The sequence below is a fragment of the Dermacentor silvarum genome, chromosome 9 (genome assembly GCF_013339745.2).
Source record: "Dermacentor silvarum isolate Dsil-2018 chromosome 9, BIME_Dsil_1.4, whole genome shotgun sequence".
NCBI classification, from domain to species: Eukaryota; Metazoa; Arthropoda; class Arachnida; order Ixodida; family Ixodidae; genus Dermacentor; species Dermacentor silvarum.
Window position 1 is genome coordinate 84,664,125 of NC_051162.1, and position 18,942 is coordinate 84,683,066.

The 18,942-nt window shown below is 43.4% G+C and overlaps 1 protein-coding gene across 1 annotated transcript in view; it reads left to right on the forward strand.

Annotated features, from left to right (window-relative positions):
* Window positions 1-18,456, forward strand: part of LOC119463691 (female-specific histamine-binding protein 2-like) — a 98,923-nt gene extending 80,467 nt beyond the window's left edge. The window contains exon 5 of the mRNA XM_049656535.1: window positions 18,276-18,456. Coding sequence (XP_049512492.1) covers window positions 18,276-18,424 — 149 coding nt within the window. The 3' untranslated portion in view covers window positions 18,425-18,456. The remainder of the gene's footprint in view (window positions 1-18,275) is intronic.
* Window positions 18,457-18,942: the final 486 nt, after the last annotated feature.

Below are 18,942 nucleotides of genomic sequence, written 5' to 3' on the forward strand. Positions count from 1 at the left end.
GTCAGCGCTTCAGTCCCAAACGATGCCGACGAAGCCACTCCTTCGTGGGTAGACAATGTCTTCACCAAGATTATTGCGCCGCATTATCTGCCATCACAAGTGGACAGAGAGAGATATAATTTATTTGAAAGATGGCAGAGAGGTCGGCCTGAGCTAGCGCGCAATGATCAAACGTAACCTTCAAACATGGCGTATACATGGGCTATCCACCTCTAATTCACGGGTGGACTTACTTATTGTTACAACCAGAGCGCCAAGCTATTCAACAAGAAGTTGAGAACACGCTTACACACGTTAATATTTAGACGTCAACGAGTCCGTGGACGTCACCTATTAGGTAAATTGAATCAAAATTTTAAAACTGCTCAAGGCAAGTTTTTCTACAGGTTAAGAGCAATTGTATGAAATGCTTGAAAAGCTTCCCTGCTTGATGACAGAAAAAAAGCGCCGTGAAATAGCATTTCCACAATGTAACTGAAAATTGCTCCCTATGCCATTGAAAAGGTCATAAATAGAGGCAGTCGATTTCAGCGAACCCTTCGTCTATGAACTCAGCTCCTGCATAGCAGCTCTCCCTCACTGCAAAGACCACCACCTTATTTTCATTTGCCTTCCTTGTCATAAAATAACTGCATTCACCCACTTCGATGAACCAGACAGAGGCGGTTATAGGCGATCTGGGTAGGGATAAACGAGCGGTCATAAAGTTAATGTAGAAATTGCAAAAAAATTATATATAAATACGAGGTAATTTAAGTTCTGTGTTAGTACAGAAGGGACAGTGCACATGGATTATATACATAATTTTTGACTTTAACTGCTGTGTGACTTACGACCCTACTTTTTTCTATGAGATCATAATTATAATGGTGGTTGTGGAATTCGAACTACGTTACATGCACAGACTTTAGCACTCTCAAATATTCCCTAACGAAGTACTCTAAAGACATGATAACATGCACAGCTTTATGTAACCTTTATTCGCCTGTGCGTGGATAAAGGCTATGCTAATCCTGATTTTTTTGTTCAACGTTGTTCAACATTTTAGTATTTCATATAATCGACGCGATAATCTTGGTGCATCCTGTTTATTTTGTTCCTTTTGAGTGCTATAAATATAAGGTCTCTTTGGGTCAGTGAAACAATGTTGACAACCAGTGTAAAACACCAAGTTTTCTTTCAGGCCATTCAGCAGAACAATGTGCAAGCGCCTACCAAGCCGACGTGAATGCCGCGTGGCACTGGGCAGAGGGAATAGGGCTAAAATGCAACCATCGGCTAACTTTGGTCGCTGGGTATGTGCCACTCTGCAATGATCCTTTCTGTCGCCAAGACGGCTTTCTGTGTATGGGCCACTTTGAATTGACAAAAATCATAAATGTTGTCGAGTACAAGGCGGTATCAAAAGCGCGCTATACACAGGTTGATCATTTTTAGGATTTGAGGAATTTTTAAAAATAGCCTTTTGAAGGCAACATAACTCAATTCTTGCACTGATTGTTTGCATAGGTGGACATTATCTGCACAAAATAAGAAACACATATTCAACTAATTGCCATACATTCACTAATTATCCTGTAAAATAATTTTCTCATGCCATATATTGCAATTAAGAATTGTAGCCGGTGAGATTGCAAGGCGTATACTGAGAATTAATTTCCAGACTAACGCCACTAATATATGCGCCAAAAGCTAGCGGTGAAAATGCAACGTTCCTCTTACATTTTTAACAAAATGCTCTTCTGTGCATTCAAGCACAAATTTACTGGAACGCCCATGTGTTTCGTTCCACACTTTTGGAACAAATATCTCGAAACAGGTGTAATCCTGGCGATTCATTTCGAATGGATACGCCTAGCAAGCTCGCTAGCTTCAATTCAAAAATTGCAAAATTTGACGTAAAGAAATTAGGTATGAAGGTTATTAGTGAATGTTTGTTAATTAGTTAAATATGTGTTTCGATTTCTCGTGCTATATAATAATGTCCGCCTCAAGAATAGTCGAGCTCAAGGACAAGAATTGTGCCATCTGTCAGTGGCTATTTTTAAAAATGTTTAAAGACTAGTAAATGATCGCCGTGTATACTCAGACTAGGTTGTCTGAATATACAGGGTGTCCCAACAATCATGCACCAAGAATTCAAAATATACAAGCGCCGCGTAGCTGGACAGAACCAAGGTAATGCTGTTTGTCGTCGTTTAGAGATACTCATATTGTGTATCCATTCCGGCTTCTTACATAATTGGTCCTGATAATGAATCGTGTTCCAATTATTGCTATTCGATAAAAAGATCCAATGAGAAAATTGTAGCGCAGCATGAAAAACTCCCGATACAGCTTTCTGCTGTTCATATGTTCTACATATATGCATTTTCTCAAGCTTGAAATTTCGAACACTGTAGACACATAGCGGCCAATAACGGTCAAGCAGGCCGTGTTATAAATGATCACACTCTTGAAATACGAATACTAAATCCAAGATTCACCTTTTTAGCATCACACGCCTACCAGTCAGATTGAAAACTGACTCCGTTGTACCATCAGCATCTGATAGCACTGTGTTCAGTCATGAAGTCAATTGAGCAAGCTGCTGCGGAAGATCATTAAGACGCCGCCTGAAATCAAACAGCATATTCGCTTTTTCGTTTTCAACTACGTCGATCCAAGTTCTTCAGAATAAATATTGTGGTAAACTGGTTTATGTGTTAAATAAACATATCTTTTGACATTTGAGAGCAATCACAACTGTCGCACCACAAGCACACAATTGCAGCATTGAACAGTTCAATCAGCCTTTATGGCACTTTAGAGGGCAAATTTTATTTTAGAAATACATTCAAGTTTCACTCAGAAAAAAACAACACTACGCATGGTTTCTTTCCTTTGCTTTCGTTCTTTAGTGGTGTATTCAGGACAATATGTAGAGTAGCAGGCCAGAGCAAACTAAAGCTCAAGCCGACCTCTCTGCCTTTCTGCAAATAAACATCTCTATCTCTTGTCGTAGGGGGCAAGGCCACCTAGGCTTTCTGTTACCTCTGCAATGAGCCGGAACGAATAATCACTCTTTAAAATTGCGTCGGCGGTTTCCTAATCATCGAAAACGATATTTGGAAATTTCAATGATGAAATTCCTGTGTGATACAAAAAGATTGTCTTACTAATATTTTCCCAGTTCGCATGATTGGTTTATTTCTCCTTACCTAAATTATCAGTTTAGAAAATTTGAAAAGTAAAATTCACCGTTGTAACATTCATATATTCTATGTCAACACCGATAGAAGCAAAGCATACAACGCGTTAAAGAGATCAAAATTTCGACGCGTCTGAATAGCTCACTGCATATGCGGGCAAATTTTCTTGCGTAATTTCAAATGAAATCTGTCCGCTCATAGCACGGGCCAATGGGAGGTTTGTATGAAAAAAATATTTCTTTATAGAAAAGTGCCTCCCAGAGTAGTTTGGCGCGCGGTTTCATACACATGGCATATAACAACATGGTAGGAAATTGATAATACAAAGCACACAACCATTGAAACGGACATTGTACAAACATGAAAACACTGCCACTTGAAGCCGGGTACTGCGCGTGCCAACCAAACACGCTAACGACTACCCCGCATCACCACGCTGGCACCGAGGAATGGCGTAGCAACTTCTAGATACATTTGTGTTTCCAAGGCTGTCGTTTTATGTCGATGGTGCCCCTGTTGGCGATCGTGCGTGGTATACATATAGTTGGTGTAAGTGTTGCCGATGCTAAGGTTGTTGGTGATAGAGTAAAGATGTATTTAAATGAGTAGCAGTATACAAAACCGCTTTCAATAACAGTCCATGTGAGGCGGAAAGGCTCAACGGGGTACGATTACCGAGCACGGACGGGGGCTGCGCCAAAGAAAACCTTCTTCGCCAGGCGAATGTAGTTCTTCAATGCTTGCCCTTTATTCGTTATGCTGCGGATTGTTCGCTACAATCGCTCTTTAACCGCCAACTTGGCTTAGTCTGAAGAACCTTCAGCCTCGTTCGCAATTTTCAGTGAGCCGCCGAACAACATGCACAGGAACAACTATAATAAACTGCACCTGCTTCAAGGTTGCACTGCCTCGAAGGTATAAAGGAAATATGGCTCCACCATTATAAGGCATCGAATACAAGGGTGGGATTTCGCACGCACGTGTAGGTTTGTTGAACCGACAAATATTTCCATTCACCTCCGGTGGCGGCAACAGGGAAAACCTGTCCGTAAGACAGACATATAGCTTTTGTGAGTACGAGAAAAATTCCCTTGAACCATACCTGTTATGACTCTCCGTTGTGGTTATTGATTCAGTGTTTATTTCGAAGTAGCAATCCGCATCGGTATCTCTCCCCGTGAGCCTACACATAAATGCATCGCAAATATCGGAAGCTTCATTGCTTTGCACACTCTAGCTTGTCTTCACCTCTTCACCTGCCCAGCGCATATGAAGTTGTGGTGGTAACTAGCTACCGTGGCCATAACTGCAGTGCCGTCGAGGTTAAATGAACGAAGGGAAAAAAGAAATCGAGTCGTGTTTAAAAATATTTATTGATGGGCTAAGCCTACAGAAATTGCTGTGGTGTACAAGGGGCGCAGTACGGGAGAGCTACGGAATAATGTGGAAGTCTACAGTTATTTAGCGCGCATCGAAAGAATAACACAATTTTTCTAATTTCTTCGGAATGCGACAGGTGCGTCAAAAACGCTAGTCACCTTTTTGCCGTTAAACTCTCATTGGAACAACGAATCAGCTGTTTCTAAATGTCATATAATCAGGCGGGATTTTGCCGGCGTATCCAAACTTACAACGGCTCAATTCCTAGCCTTGCAAGCCGATATTATCGACGCAAAATATATAACCGCAATTTCACCATAGACTCTCGCGCTACATTTGTATGATCAAAACCGGCACAATGAGAATTTTCTGCTACCTGGAATGCAAGTGATTCTTCGTGCGGAAGGCGAGCACATTCATGCGCAAACTACTTTTACATATGTCAGTATAAAAAAGGACTGTATAGACTGTATTAAGTACACGCGCTGTACTAAGTGGCACAACACCATTGTGATATGTCTGACAAAGCAAGGTATGCCATGAAGTGGTTGCAAGCATGTGAGATGGGCTGCATGCTTGCATACATAATTATCTCGAAGCAGAGACAGAATGCTAATTTATGTATTGTGTACATTAGTTGAGTGTCTATCCTTCGTTATATCAATTGCACCCTATATACACAGTTATTAAAAATATAAGTATTTCTCCTGCCGCCTGAAGTATGCTTTAGCGAGTGCTCACTTTATTTGTGTACGGGATCTGAATCCATGCTGTAGATTCGTGCAGACATGTTTATGCAGACATAGACACAAAACATTGATTTTAAGCAGAATTATTTACTTACCAATACACTAAAGTGCCGAGAATAGTTTAACTACAGGCTCTTTAACACAAAATGAGGACTTATATACCAAGCTTCGAGAGTAACAAGTAAAGACAAACTGCAACAGGAAATACAAAACCGGATTGGCAGTGTTCGTGACTACAGTTTTTAAAATGTGAAACAGGCATAACGCATGAACTTGCATCAACTTTTGTACGGTTGTTCCCGACAGAAGTTGGGCATTTCTGTTCGCCGTCTCTCGTTCATTAAAAAAAACGTTTGTTTAGAAACAAGGTTATGGAAAATAGCAGATATCTACATCAGGAACAGAACACAGATACGTTTTAAACTTACTCTACGGTCACATTTTCTATAGATAAGTTATCTAACGAGGAATCTATACAGCTAAGCGCTCGCAGCTTTATTGAACAAATAGCAATCTATGACTAGCATTAAAAATAAAGAATGAAAGTTCTGCATGAAAATGTACGTATATAAATTGAAGAACCGCTCTGGGAGCCAAGCTAGTTAACATATATTTTGTCTTGCGGTGCACACTCCGTATACATGCCGCAGTGTTTGGGTGACCGCAGAGAGATTTCAGTTAAGTTTTTATGTACCCATCGATAATAGGAGAAAAAAGCCTTTTAAAATGTGTTTCATTTTGACATAATTGCTTCGTCATCACAAACACATGCGATATACTTCGTACATGTTAAGAATTATACGTCCTGATGTTTCCTGCAGCTGTAGGCGAGCGTCATACCTAGAAGGAAAAATAAATTCCGCACAGTCTTGGACAATTTTAAAACCTGTTTCACCTTGGCCCTATTAGGACTATGTTCTGTTCAATAGTTGTTTGATGCAACATATTATGGTGACCTTTCACGAAGCAGATCTTAATGTTAACTGTAAATGTCTGAGGCTAAGAGAAAACAATCCGATACCTATTATCTGACTGTCCTCATTGTGGTCTGCCTTGAAACCAAACTCGACTGCACGTAATTGCACCTTATTGTGGGAGAGAACCATTGTCCAGACTGTGCTCAACACCTTTGCTTCGACCTGTTACTTGACATGCGGGCTGTTGCTTTAGTGCATGGCATCGCATTGATGTGCACACATTATTTTCCTTTTTTTATTTAAAATCTTGGCTCTCTTGTTTCTTTCCATTCCCTTTATATCCTCTTTCCCCAGCACAGAGTAGGTCGCTTTTATTTACACTGTTTAACCAGCCGGTCTGCCTATCTTTCTTCCTCCTTCCTCCAAGAGCACGTGCCAGCATTATAAAACTAGGTGTGAATGATTTACTGCAGAAAGCACGGCATTCTATAACACACTTCACATGTGCATAATCATAAGAGAACGTGAACGACATGCGAATGTGCTCCACCGTTGAAGTTGCAGTATAGAATTTGAGATTTCACTGGCATTATTATCACCAAAGTCCATCCCTACTTAATCTTAACACAATGAGCGCAGACGTAGTGTAAGCAAAGTAACCAAGCTATGACAATAGGTGAACACATTTATTATTCTACGCAAATAACTAAAACGAACAACATACGTTCAGTTGCGTTCTTCATATTATGTACAAACACATTTCATAAATACTTGGCCTCCTCGAAATCAACTGAATGTTGTTGGTCTTACGGTTGATTTCACAGTTATATTTCTTCATAGTTGCGGGTAATAACTTTTGGCCCACATTGTCATTTGACACTCCGGGCGCGAATGTACACGGCGCGAATAGTGTATATTCTGGAAGGTATGCAAACGCTTGCTATTACGCTGGAATCTTCGAAGAGTCATGAATAAATGGCCGAAACACTTTACTGCTGATTAGATGTTTTGATTTTCTGTTCTTTGTGTAACACAAGTGCACCAATACTAAGGCCTAGAGCTGTTCTTGAGCACTTTCAGAAATAAAAGAAATTAAATATGTCGACGACCATCGCATGCGCTCCTCTCTATCCTTCCGTCTGAATGTAGCTTGTTTTTGTGGTTGCAGGCTTGTCCCATAAAGAGCTGGTGTTAAGACCTATCGTTGTGCTATAGTTTATTGTTTCACCATTGCAACAACGTGACAGTATGCCATATACCTGATGAACGTTCTCCAAGCTTTGCGTGGTAAACGTTAAAATTACAATTAGGATAAGCAGCACTTGCTAGTTTTTGCTGCATTTATAATCTTTAGGCATGGTGGTTCTTTTGTCGTACCTGTATATTGCTGATGAAACATACTGATTCTTTCAGATGCCCACCGAGTTTTTACTTTCCGATAATATTACCGTCCCATGATTACGCCATTGCTTGACGAAAGTGAAAAACGCCTTTACAAATCAAATGTACGTGTGGTCCATTATAGCTAAGGAATGAATAAAATTCAGCATGTGACATATATTTTTATTGAACCTTTAAATTGTTTCTCAATAGTTCAGTTCACATTACAATCAAATTCCACTACATTGTCTCTTTAAAAGGTTTTATTATTGTAATGACGACAGAACTTGTACATCGGTATGCGAGAACAATAACTACCACGGGGCACTGTCTTGCCTATCTGTCGATTTTTGTTCTTGTAGAGCACGTTCACTATAAATGACGTGGTGTTCCCAAACATTTATTCCGAAGTGACACTTACTTCGCTGGTGATCACATCCGCTACTGCGCCGATTGTAGTTAGTTGCTGCTGAAACATTGAGAACAATGCGTTTCTTGAAGGCGATCATTCGAGACATTCTTGATTGATGAAGTATTGTGCAGCTCGCAGTCGTGACTATATATTTCGGATGATGCGTTTCTGGTGCGTTATTCCGCTTTCAGAGCGATATCAAGATGCAGGTAGTGCTCTTACTAACCTTCGTCAGCGCCGCCCTTGCCACGTCTCCTCAAGAGACGGCCTCTGGCAGTAATGGAGCCAACCCGCTCTGGGCGAATGAGCAACTGCTTGGGAAATATCAAGATGCCTGGAAAGTAAGACACTTTTGACTACAATAATGCAGATATATAGTTTACTCCTGATTGCAATATTTGAAAGCATATATATACTGAGAATTAGGATATGGCTGGAACAGGTAAATCGGTAGTATACGTCACGTAATATTCGTATAGGGTTTTATGCAGCTGCACAACTGATGCTGAACATCATGTCTTGAACACAACAGACGTGCATGATAAACCATATTTTTTTACAGTTTCTAAAAGAACAATCAAAATGTGACCGTTATGTTATGCTCTGCATTGCTTCGTTATGTATTTTTTTAATTAATGTAATGTCCTAAATAGTCACATAGATATTCTAAATTTTTGCAACGCGAGTTGTTCATCCTATCATAGAAAGCAAATAAAAATTGACAATGTAGTAGTGACATCTTCCTTTTGCTAACATTTTAAAGCGAAGCTTTCTCCGCATATCATCTCATGGATTTGCGAGGGTCGGCCGGTCAGCCAGTCGGTCAGCCAGTCGCTAGTCATGTTCTCGACATTTATATTCCCCTACTAAAAAAAAGCAAAAAATGTAAAACAAACTGCGCCATAACGCACGCTTTCAGTTATCGCACCAACGCCCACTAGCTCTTTCTCATGAACACCGCGTGCTGGCGATGATTATGCTTGCCATACCACGGAACATGCACACATCGAGGGATGTCTGTGGGTTGTTTATGATGCATGATTTCCATTGTATGGCAAATATTCTCATCAAAGGATTGGCAAAGAAGCAGGTGTTATACATGGCGCTCACGCCAATTACTGTGTTAGGATGATAATCCTGTTTGTATTATAATTATGATTTCCATGCTACACCAGATATTCAAAGCGTAGGATCAGGCAACAATTGGCGGGTACATTTCGAATAGATAAGAAGAAACCAAACAATGCAACGCAATAGTAGAGATGTCACCTTGCGCAGCATACTCGCGTGTGCCAGTTTACACCAAGGACCCATGAATCCCAGGACCAAATTTGAAGCGCTTTCCTAACCACTTCAGGAAGGCTTCGCGTTAATAAATCAAACATGTGCGTTTGATCTGCATACAAGTTTTCTGATTACAAATTCCCATCAAAAGAAAGCGTGCTGATTATCTAAACATACACACATTTTGTGCGTAGCTTCACAAATGAAAATATGAGAGAGCGAGCGGATATGAAATACAGGTTCGAATTTGATATTGGTACCTTTTTATACCCTTCACAACCGACGTACCACTACGGACGCTGCTAAAGAGTGTCACTCTCTTGGGCAAATGAAAAAGTCACAGGCCTCCACGGCACACGCAGCAAAGTCAAAGCGTAAGCTGGTGGAGCGGCTCAAGAGTAGCTCCAATTTGGGCACCACGCACAACAGGGTCTTCGCGGCAGTCTGTTCGCCTCGTTTTGACGAGAACGATCTGAACTGTCCGCCGGGCGTCGACAGTGAGCTTAGGCTTGTAATGTTCTCTGCAAAGCAGTCTGGTGAGCCCAGTCAACTGCAACGTGCACGTCGGGCACGCCGCGTTTGCAGGCGCCTTAACTAGAAGGCGCCACAATACTAGCGGATGCTCGGCAGCTGGGGATCGCGTTGATTGCGCGCCTCGTCTGAATCGGATATCGTCGTCTGCGCCTGCGCGCGTGACGTTTGCAGGCACCTTACCTAGATGGCGTCACCATACTGGCGGAGGTTCGATTCATCTACCCCTGCGCGCTTGCTTTATAGGGCATTTCCTCTGGCCAATAGCAAGCGCCTGCGTGGCTCAGTGGTACAGTATCTGGCTCCCACGCAGCGGGCGTGGGCTCGATCCCGTCGGGAAACGCGTACTTGTTTCGCATTTCCAGCGATAGCGGCTACGGCGGCTAAACGCCGGTTGGCGCCGAAGGCATCATCACGAACCGAACCTGCTATTGGAACGAGCCCATAACAGTTTACGCTGTAAAAAATCACCCTCCTTTACACTCCGTGAAGATGGTCGAACGGCGAAGCTGCGTTGGCTGCACAGAGTGTTACGAGTGTGACATGTGCATGCGTTGCTGTGATGCAATTGCACAAACACGGCATTTCTCCAATTGTGATGCAACTGCGTAAACACAGACCTAGTACAGGAATTTATACTGAAGCGATGCGAGGCGACAAGAGGCAGCGACTACCGACACTGCTCGACGAGTGTCCAGTTCTCTGGTCGAAACCTCCCGAGCCGCCGCCAGATTCGGGGACACCGCGCGCGTTCCACGCGAATGCGGGGAAACGTGGACGGCGTCGGCAGCAGCTATATGCTTTGCGCGTTTTCGCGAAACGTCGCGCCTCACAGAAACACCTTCTCTTATCACCTCTCCTCCACGCGCCCAGCGTTTCCTCTCATTGGTGGCCTCCTCCCCCAGCGAGCGCCCTCTTATTGGTAATTTCTTCATTCCTCACGCCTCTCTTCCTCTATTTATCCCGTGAGCCGTCCTCCGCCAGCGCTGCTCTCATCCTTCCCTGCTCACGTGACCTGCGTGACACCTAAGAGAAGGTGAACGGTCGACTAAGAACAGGTTCGCTGTTAAAAGTCGCCAGGCAGCGTGATTGCGTTGGTGTGTTTTTTTACGAGAGAATGGACTGCGCGATTCTGACTCCATTGCATTTTTCGGACAAGCCTGCCGTCCAGGGCCACATTGGTCTCAAAAACATCAAGGGCTGACACTTTCCAGTTACAGTCTACATATTTCTGGGCAAGTAATGCAAAAAAAAGAAGAGGGGAGAAATGTTGAACGTTTTAGCATACGATATTTTTAACCGCGTCCCAGTGTAAGTGAATGTAACTGTGGCATGTAACTCGCATGTAATCGCATGTAACTGTGGCCCCTTATTGAAGGGGCCACTGGGGCGTAGACTTCCTACAACCGCCGCTGAGAGGCAGCATCGCGCTGGTGTACCAAGTGGTATGATGGGACGCGGTATCACTGCATGTTATAAACGAAAACGAACGAAGTGGCAAGGTAGTAAACATCAAAGATCGAAAACAAGCTGGAAGAAACTCGGGTGAATAGACGCCTCAAAGGTACCAAGATAGGCGATTTTACCGTCCCGTCGCGCCGCGCAATCACGGTTATGTCGCTGATGGGTTTATGCTCATGAGCAATTTATACCCTTGTCACTGAGGCATCTTGGAGCGCTGTCGATTCCAATCGTGATCGGGTGATTCTACACGGATACTTTCGACAATCCGTTGGCACGTTAAGGAACCAGTAGATCTCGATCATAGGCTATCGTCTACGCCATATTCTTGCGTGAGCTCGGCCAACTCGATCCGAATTGTTGGGCCATGAAACAGCTACAATTCTCGCTCATGGCCGAAACAAATGATTAATAGTTGGCCTGATCGCGATGGACAGTGCCCGTGTTGCAGCGCTATAATAAAGAACGACCTAGAACGAAGGCGAATTAAATAGTTGCTGCCCTCCTCTCGAAAGACAAGTCTGGGAATCAAGATTCCGCATTGTATGGTGTCAGACTTGTGTTACAAATGGGGTACCTAATCAGAAGCCTGTGGAAATGTGCTCAACTGTTTGCAACTTGCTACTACAGAAATAATAGCGATCGAGCGCGCGCTGTTAAACAAACGCGTGCAAGCACAATGTGCGTCGCACGCGCAAATCAACCAACGCTCAATGCGTGACTTAAAGTACGTCGAAGAATTGCTGCCGCAGTATTCTCATTGCCACGCGTAAGCTATCATGACTGAACTATAGAGCGAAGCAGCCATACTACCGCGAATAATGGCAAACATGCGGTAAAACGGCAACCTTCCCGGTAAATTTGATTCTGCGGAGTGAGGTGATCCATGCTTGCCTGCATGCCTTTCTTCTCATAGCATTTACGCGCGAAACTGTAGAACATGACCCAGGTGCATTTGTCACTGTTGTGGCAGTTCGTAAAGTAAGAGTACCGGGCAACTTGGCTAGGCGACCGCAGAACAATCGCGAATCAATGGCGTTATTCAAGAGGAAACATGACGAGACTACAGAATTTGATTTTATGAATAGGAACATATACCATGTCTCATAGACTGGAAGTAAACTGACCATGTCTACATTAAAAAACAAGATTTGTATTTACTTACGGCAAAAATGTTAGTAGTGGCAGTAAAGTATGCAATATTCATTTCCAGAAACATTTACACCCCTGGCAAAAAAGCCCTGTTCTGTCCACAGTTTGTAAAAGTTGAGCTCGGTCCGTGCGCAGCTACTTTCGCAACATAGCCAAGTCGGGAGACGGGCAAGTGCATAGCCAGAGGCAAAGCTACTCAAGAGGGCAGAGAGTGTGGCGAGGGGGGATGAGTGGAGACTAGGATCTGTGATAAAGGTGGAAGGGCGGAGTTTAGTGCGAGCGTTGCCAATGCACAGCCACGCCGAGCGCACGTGCTGTGACGTTAGTAATGACGTCAGCGCTCCCTAGTAAAAGGCGCGCTCTCACATCGGTGAGCCTCTTTCTCTCTCTGGACTTGCGCGACGTATCGCAATGGCGAAGCCGACCGCTTGAACTCCCGAAGAAGCCGCCCTTGATTGGTGCAGAGAGAGACAGGAAGAGAGAAATAAAAAATTACTCCATCTCCCGCTAAAGGGAACCATGTGTGGATGCGAAGCAGCGGGGAGTTGGTTAGCTTGAGCGGGAGATGTTTTCGCGGCAGCGGCCCGAGCGCTCATCGCGGCGCTACACAGGAGAGAGAATGAGGCGTGCACGGTTCGTCATTTTCATACCGCGGAACTACCATGGCGCCCCCAGCGGAGTATGCAGCTGTCGCACCACCTCTCGTGCGCGCCGCTCCGGATTCCTAGAGGAGAGAAAGGGGGGGAGCGTAGGAGAGCAGAAAGAGGAGGAGGGACGCGCATGCACTGTGGGGGTGTGGCACGCGGGCGCCGCTTCGTACAGTAGAGGATTCCTAGAGGAGAGAAAGGGGGGCGTAGGAGAGGAGAGAGGGGGAGGGGACGGGCATGCGCTGTAGGCGTGTGGGACGCAGCCGCATGGACGGACAACGCCCGCGCCATAAGCTACTTCGCATCTATAAAATCAATCAAAGTAAACTTTCTTAGCAAGGTGGGCTTCGGACCCGGATACCCACGGTCCGAACACGAGCGTCATAACCACTAGGCTACACACCCACGCTCGCTGAACATGCATTTATGGGAACCACATCATTGCGATGTACCGCCGATATTAACACAACTTGCTATAGAAAGAGAAGATGAAAATGAAAGCGAAGAGAGAGAGAGACAAAGGAAGAGAGACACATGGAGAGCAAAATAAAGAGAGAGACGGGATTTGAACCCGAGTACTCACCGTTCGAAGGCGAGCGTCATACCCATTACGCTATACACCTGCGCTGGCATAGTTCCGCTGTTTCATCATGTTTCGCAAGCTGGAACTGGCCCAAAGTTTCTGGTTAGCTTAACAATAGCATTTATTAAGGCTATTGCGCAATATTCGCAACATGACCTGAATATTGCGCAAATGCGCAAATATTCCGGCCAGCAAATATTTGTTCTATCAAATTTCACGTTATAAGGCAATAAAGCCGCTCTGGCGGACTCGGGCTTTATATGAGAGTAAGCTTATTGGAACAAAACATAATTTTTTATTTGTGTTGAGTTTTGTTTTTTCTATCTGTCACGCTTTGCAGAGCATCGATCAGGGTGAATCGGTGACTTACGTCCTCGCAAAGACAACGTACGAAAATGACACAGGATCATGGGGAGCCCAGTTTAAGTGCCTGCAGGTGCAAGAAACCGAAAGAAATGATACAGAATATACTGTTAAATCGGTTTTCACGTTCAGAAACGCTTCTTCTATAACACAGTAGTAAGTACCGTTACATATCAATCAAGATATCGAAAGTTACTCGCTAGACGTTAAAATTGTATATTTACCTAACTACATTCGAATGTTCAACATCGCCCCGTAGTGTGCTTCCATTTCTTTAAACGTAACAAAAACTGGTAAATTCATGGTAAATCTGTTTCATACTAAATGAATATTGGCACATTGTCTAAGTACACTATGTATATGAAGCATTGTGACAAAATTTGGCTAGATAAATACCACTTCCTTTGTGATAACTATTACTATAATGCCTATTCTTGCTTCATTGGCATTTATACTTAAAATATGTTGACACATTATCATTCATACTCCTTCCGAGTTGAGTATTTTAGTAATATTGTGGCAATTTCCAATGTAGCAGTGTAATAAGGAGTACAGCTACGTGCTAATGAATAATTATTCCCCTTTTATTCTCTTTGTTTGTCCTCTATATTGCCGTGCAGGAAAGGCAACTAGAAATCACGTCTTTTCATGTTCTCATTCTGCAACGTTAGAAATCCAGCCATTCTGATGAGCACTGGAACGAGATGACTACACATTATATGTAGGTGTCAAGTTCTGATGAAAGCCAAGGCTGCTAACACTTGCTCCATTTGGGTGGACGTTGCAAGCAACGAACGTTTACGAAATATATCGAGAGGGAATTAAGACGTAAAAAAATGTTCAATGTTATACTTGGTTTTTTATTCATACAAGGCAATTAGAAAAATATAATTTCATATTCAAATGGTACCATTGCTTAGCACAAGTGCTCATACTCATTGCTTTGTACTTGGGGTAATTCACAAGAGTACCATTGCTGGAATGAATTATTAGGTGCGTCCATCTACGTTCGGTACAATAGAACCTGGAAAAAAGCCCTCTCATGCAGGCTTGTAGGAAAAAAATGTCGCCAATGCGCATAACAGGCGAAACATCGATTGTCATAGCAACCTGTTGAAGAACACACAACGTGGCTCGTAGATTTATCGGTGTCAAAATGCACTAAGCATTCGAAAATTAATTCAAAAAAGAGGCATGGTGTCACGTGGGTATGTACAAATATAAACAGATCTCACGCAATGGCCGCGCAGACTCGCTGTCAAACTCGCATCCACCTAATTCGCCGAAGCTTCCGTAGCAATGAACAAAATAAATTGCAATGTGGAAAAAAATGAAATACTTATTGTGAAACCTTGTCAGGATATTTCGCTCAAATGGGGAACTCTCCATTTACCTTCCAATTTATATGCTTCCATGACTTCGCTTTTGTCGATGTACTTCACAATGCCATAACAGCAAATATTAAAATTTATTCATCATTTTCAGCATCATCAGTGACCTGAATTGCTTTATTTGGTTCTTTGCGATGCAACATAGGCTGGGCTTTTATTGAAGTTGCCATTATAAGTATTTGTTCTTGTATTCACTAATTTAACAGTGATAGTATTTGCTTAGTTTTTCTAAAACTTTCTCATCACTTACCTTCTTTTTACCTTCAGTCACAAGGTGACAGAAACAGTAAAGGCCGTTTTTCAATATGGCTACAAAAGAACAAGGAATGCCATTGAGTACCAAGTCGGTAAGTCTCTTTAAACACATAGAACAACTAAGCTTAATATTTAAAACCTAATTAGGAACTATTTAAGGGAGAGCACGAGTATGCCAGTGAAGATATGACAGGCAAGGCAGAAGTATGCCAGCGAAGATATTTCTTCAGTGGCACCCTCGATTTTTTTCTTTTTTCCGGGAAAAGTTCTTGTTGAAAGTGGGGAGATCACTGAGCAAGCCTAAACATAGACAGGTAATACTTCTACAGTACTGCATAGCTGGATGCGGTAGGTTAGCAAGAGAAATGAACTTAGGATTCCACATCAGGGTAAGCAAATAAATGCTCTTTATGAAATCCTCGTTCATTGCACAATATTTTGCTAACATGCATTCATTTGTACACTGACAGGCGATGGAACTAACATGACCGACCCGCTCATTTTCACTGATGGAAAGTTATGTGATGTCTTCTATGTGCCTTATGCAAACCAAGGTAAGTACCTTTGCACACTTCGTTATTCTTGCATTTACGTGATATGGCAAATGTGCACATAATTTTCAAAGTTTGAAATATTAATTACCAGATAAGGTAAGTCGTACGACTGATTCAGAAGCGAAAACATTTAGCAATACGTGTGAGAGCCGCATGCCTAAATTTTGACATACATATTGAACTGGAAAAATATGACACAAGGTTTGTAAGCGCCAATCACGGAATATTTTGCGAAAGCACATTTTCTTGTCGCGCTTTTGGAATTTCTGTTTCCCCAGTCCCTTCTCTTTCTTCGGCGGCTTCGGTGAAACGTTTAAATACCATGAATTGCCCACTTTGCCGCTACAGTCGCAGTCGCTCGGCCACATATTCTTCGTCGGTCGACGCCCGCTGCCTGTGTCGGTCAGCTCGATGTTGATCGCAGCGCTTCGCGCCACGAACCTCTTTTGCGGACATTTCCGATGATTCCGGTTCACTTTCCACATTTATTTCACACATATGCATGCGGGCGCCGAGGTGCACAACGCGGGGCGTAAGAGAGGAGTGGCGAAGCGGAGCTGGACGAGTGCACGTTTTACACGGAGTGCCGTAGATTTGCATGACGTCACGCGCGAGCATTGTCCAAGCAGAATGTAGGCGGAGCCGGGCGCATCGCGGGCATCGAAGAATAGGCTTTGCGCAGGCCCTCAGCTGTAAGACGAAGCTTCATACAAAGAGAAGCGAAATCCAGGCTGGAGGGCTAGGAGTGGCACTGAAAATAAATCATTCATGAGCACTATGCTGCACGTCTCACGAGCACAGTTTGTCAGCCGCAACTGCAAAGCGATAAGACGGCGCGTTGCTAAAGCACTACACGGATGGTCAAGAGTCTCCTGTTCGGAAGCAATGGCAGTTGATACTCGTTTGGTAGCAACTTGTAGCGAAATTCCTTTTTGCAGCCCAACACTGTTTCCGCAGGCGCACCTTCCGGTCCCGCCGTCCTTTGTATCCGCTGCTGTATGTCAGAACCGCGCGCGTGAGAATTCCCTGCATCGTACATACATTGTTGATACCATGCTACCAGATATGCGCACCGGTGTTAGCAAAGGTCTCTTCCCGTTGCGTGTAAAAGCCTCTCTTGTAATTTAATCGCGCAAGTTACCTGCGGCGTGGCGTTCATACCCGCGGCAAGGTCCGCGTTACATTTTAGCGGCTCATTATCGGCGGGGCACAGTGGTGCATCTCCTCTTCAATTGTCTTAGCAGTCGTGACCACATGCTTTTCGCTTTGCACATGCTGTAAATGGCAATTAAGTAAACACTCTCCGCTGCCGTGGCGCCTGAGACGGTCCCTGGCGCCGACGTTCAACGACTCAACTCAAGCAGTTCTTTCACAGCGCATCCCAACGTGTGACGTGGCGCCCGAGACCACGTCGGAGGACGGCTTCCTCGCGTAACTCGTGCTTGCGATGTATCTGATTCCAGATAAGTTAGCTTCGCGGTTGCGTAAAAACTATTGCAAATCACGCATCAGACGAAGATAAAAAATTCGCTGCCCATGATTGTCGCAAACGGCGACACCGTGTTGAATTTCAAAGCAGGTACAAATTGATTTACGACATACTCGGGTAGGCTGGAATTTCCGAGAAGAAAAAATCTGGCTCCTACTCTATGTTATAGCGTATATACGCGATCATGTGTAGAGTAGGTATGCTTATGCGTTAATTTTCAAAACAAGATCCCCTACTGGGGAATATGCTGCTATATCAAATTTTCTTTGTCATACATTTTTAGGCAACAGTGTTTTATTTTTGGATCCTGCGCTGACATTTCGGTTGCACGCTTATCTCAGCCTAAGAAGTTCTTCGCTAAGAAACAGCGTACGGACAGCGCAGCTTAGTGAATTCTGCCCCTTATATTTTCATGTAATGCATTATTTTAGCTTATCTATATTGTTCGGGAGAAGTCATCTTGAAGTCGCCTAACAATTACGCTGTACTATGACACAAATTCCTCTAACATATGATTGTGTCGCCAATTTTTTCAGGCTGTGAGCTCTGGGTCAAGAAGAGTCACTACAAACAGATACCAGACTGCTGCATGTTCGTGTTCAATGCTTTCTGTGCGCAAGGCAAAGAAACCTACGATAAATATACTGAAGATGAATGTGAATATATCAGCGACAGCGGATTTTAAAGGCACCCCCTCAATAGAACACTTTTTTGTAGATTGTAGTATGAAGAACCTAATAATAAAAACAGTGTAGAGTGCAGCAAGTGTTGCTATTTTTGTTTCCGAAATAGCGCTCACAGTCGCTCAATGTCGAAACCAAAAGAAAAAGCTGGAAAACTGCAACTGCTGAAAGTCGCCGATGGACACGTATCTCTTATCACGCTTTTTGTTTTCTGCCAAAAACCGGGCATTTGGACACTAAAAAGTTTTCAACGTAGTACAGTACACTCTAAGTTTTCGAACGTCGATTTAACGAACATTTCAGAATAATGAACTTTTAAAAAAGCTCCGGTTGTTTTCCTAAGCATTCTATGCAGAAATCTTTCAGTTAAATGAATTTCTGGATAGCGAATATTTCAGTTGAACGAACAACATCTAGCTGGTGAAAGACGGCTGTCACCAACTGGATCTTGACAGCAACACTTTGTTTGAAGACTATGCGCAGCGTGGCAGTAAGGTTGTTGCCTGTGCTGAAATATCAC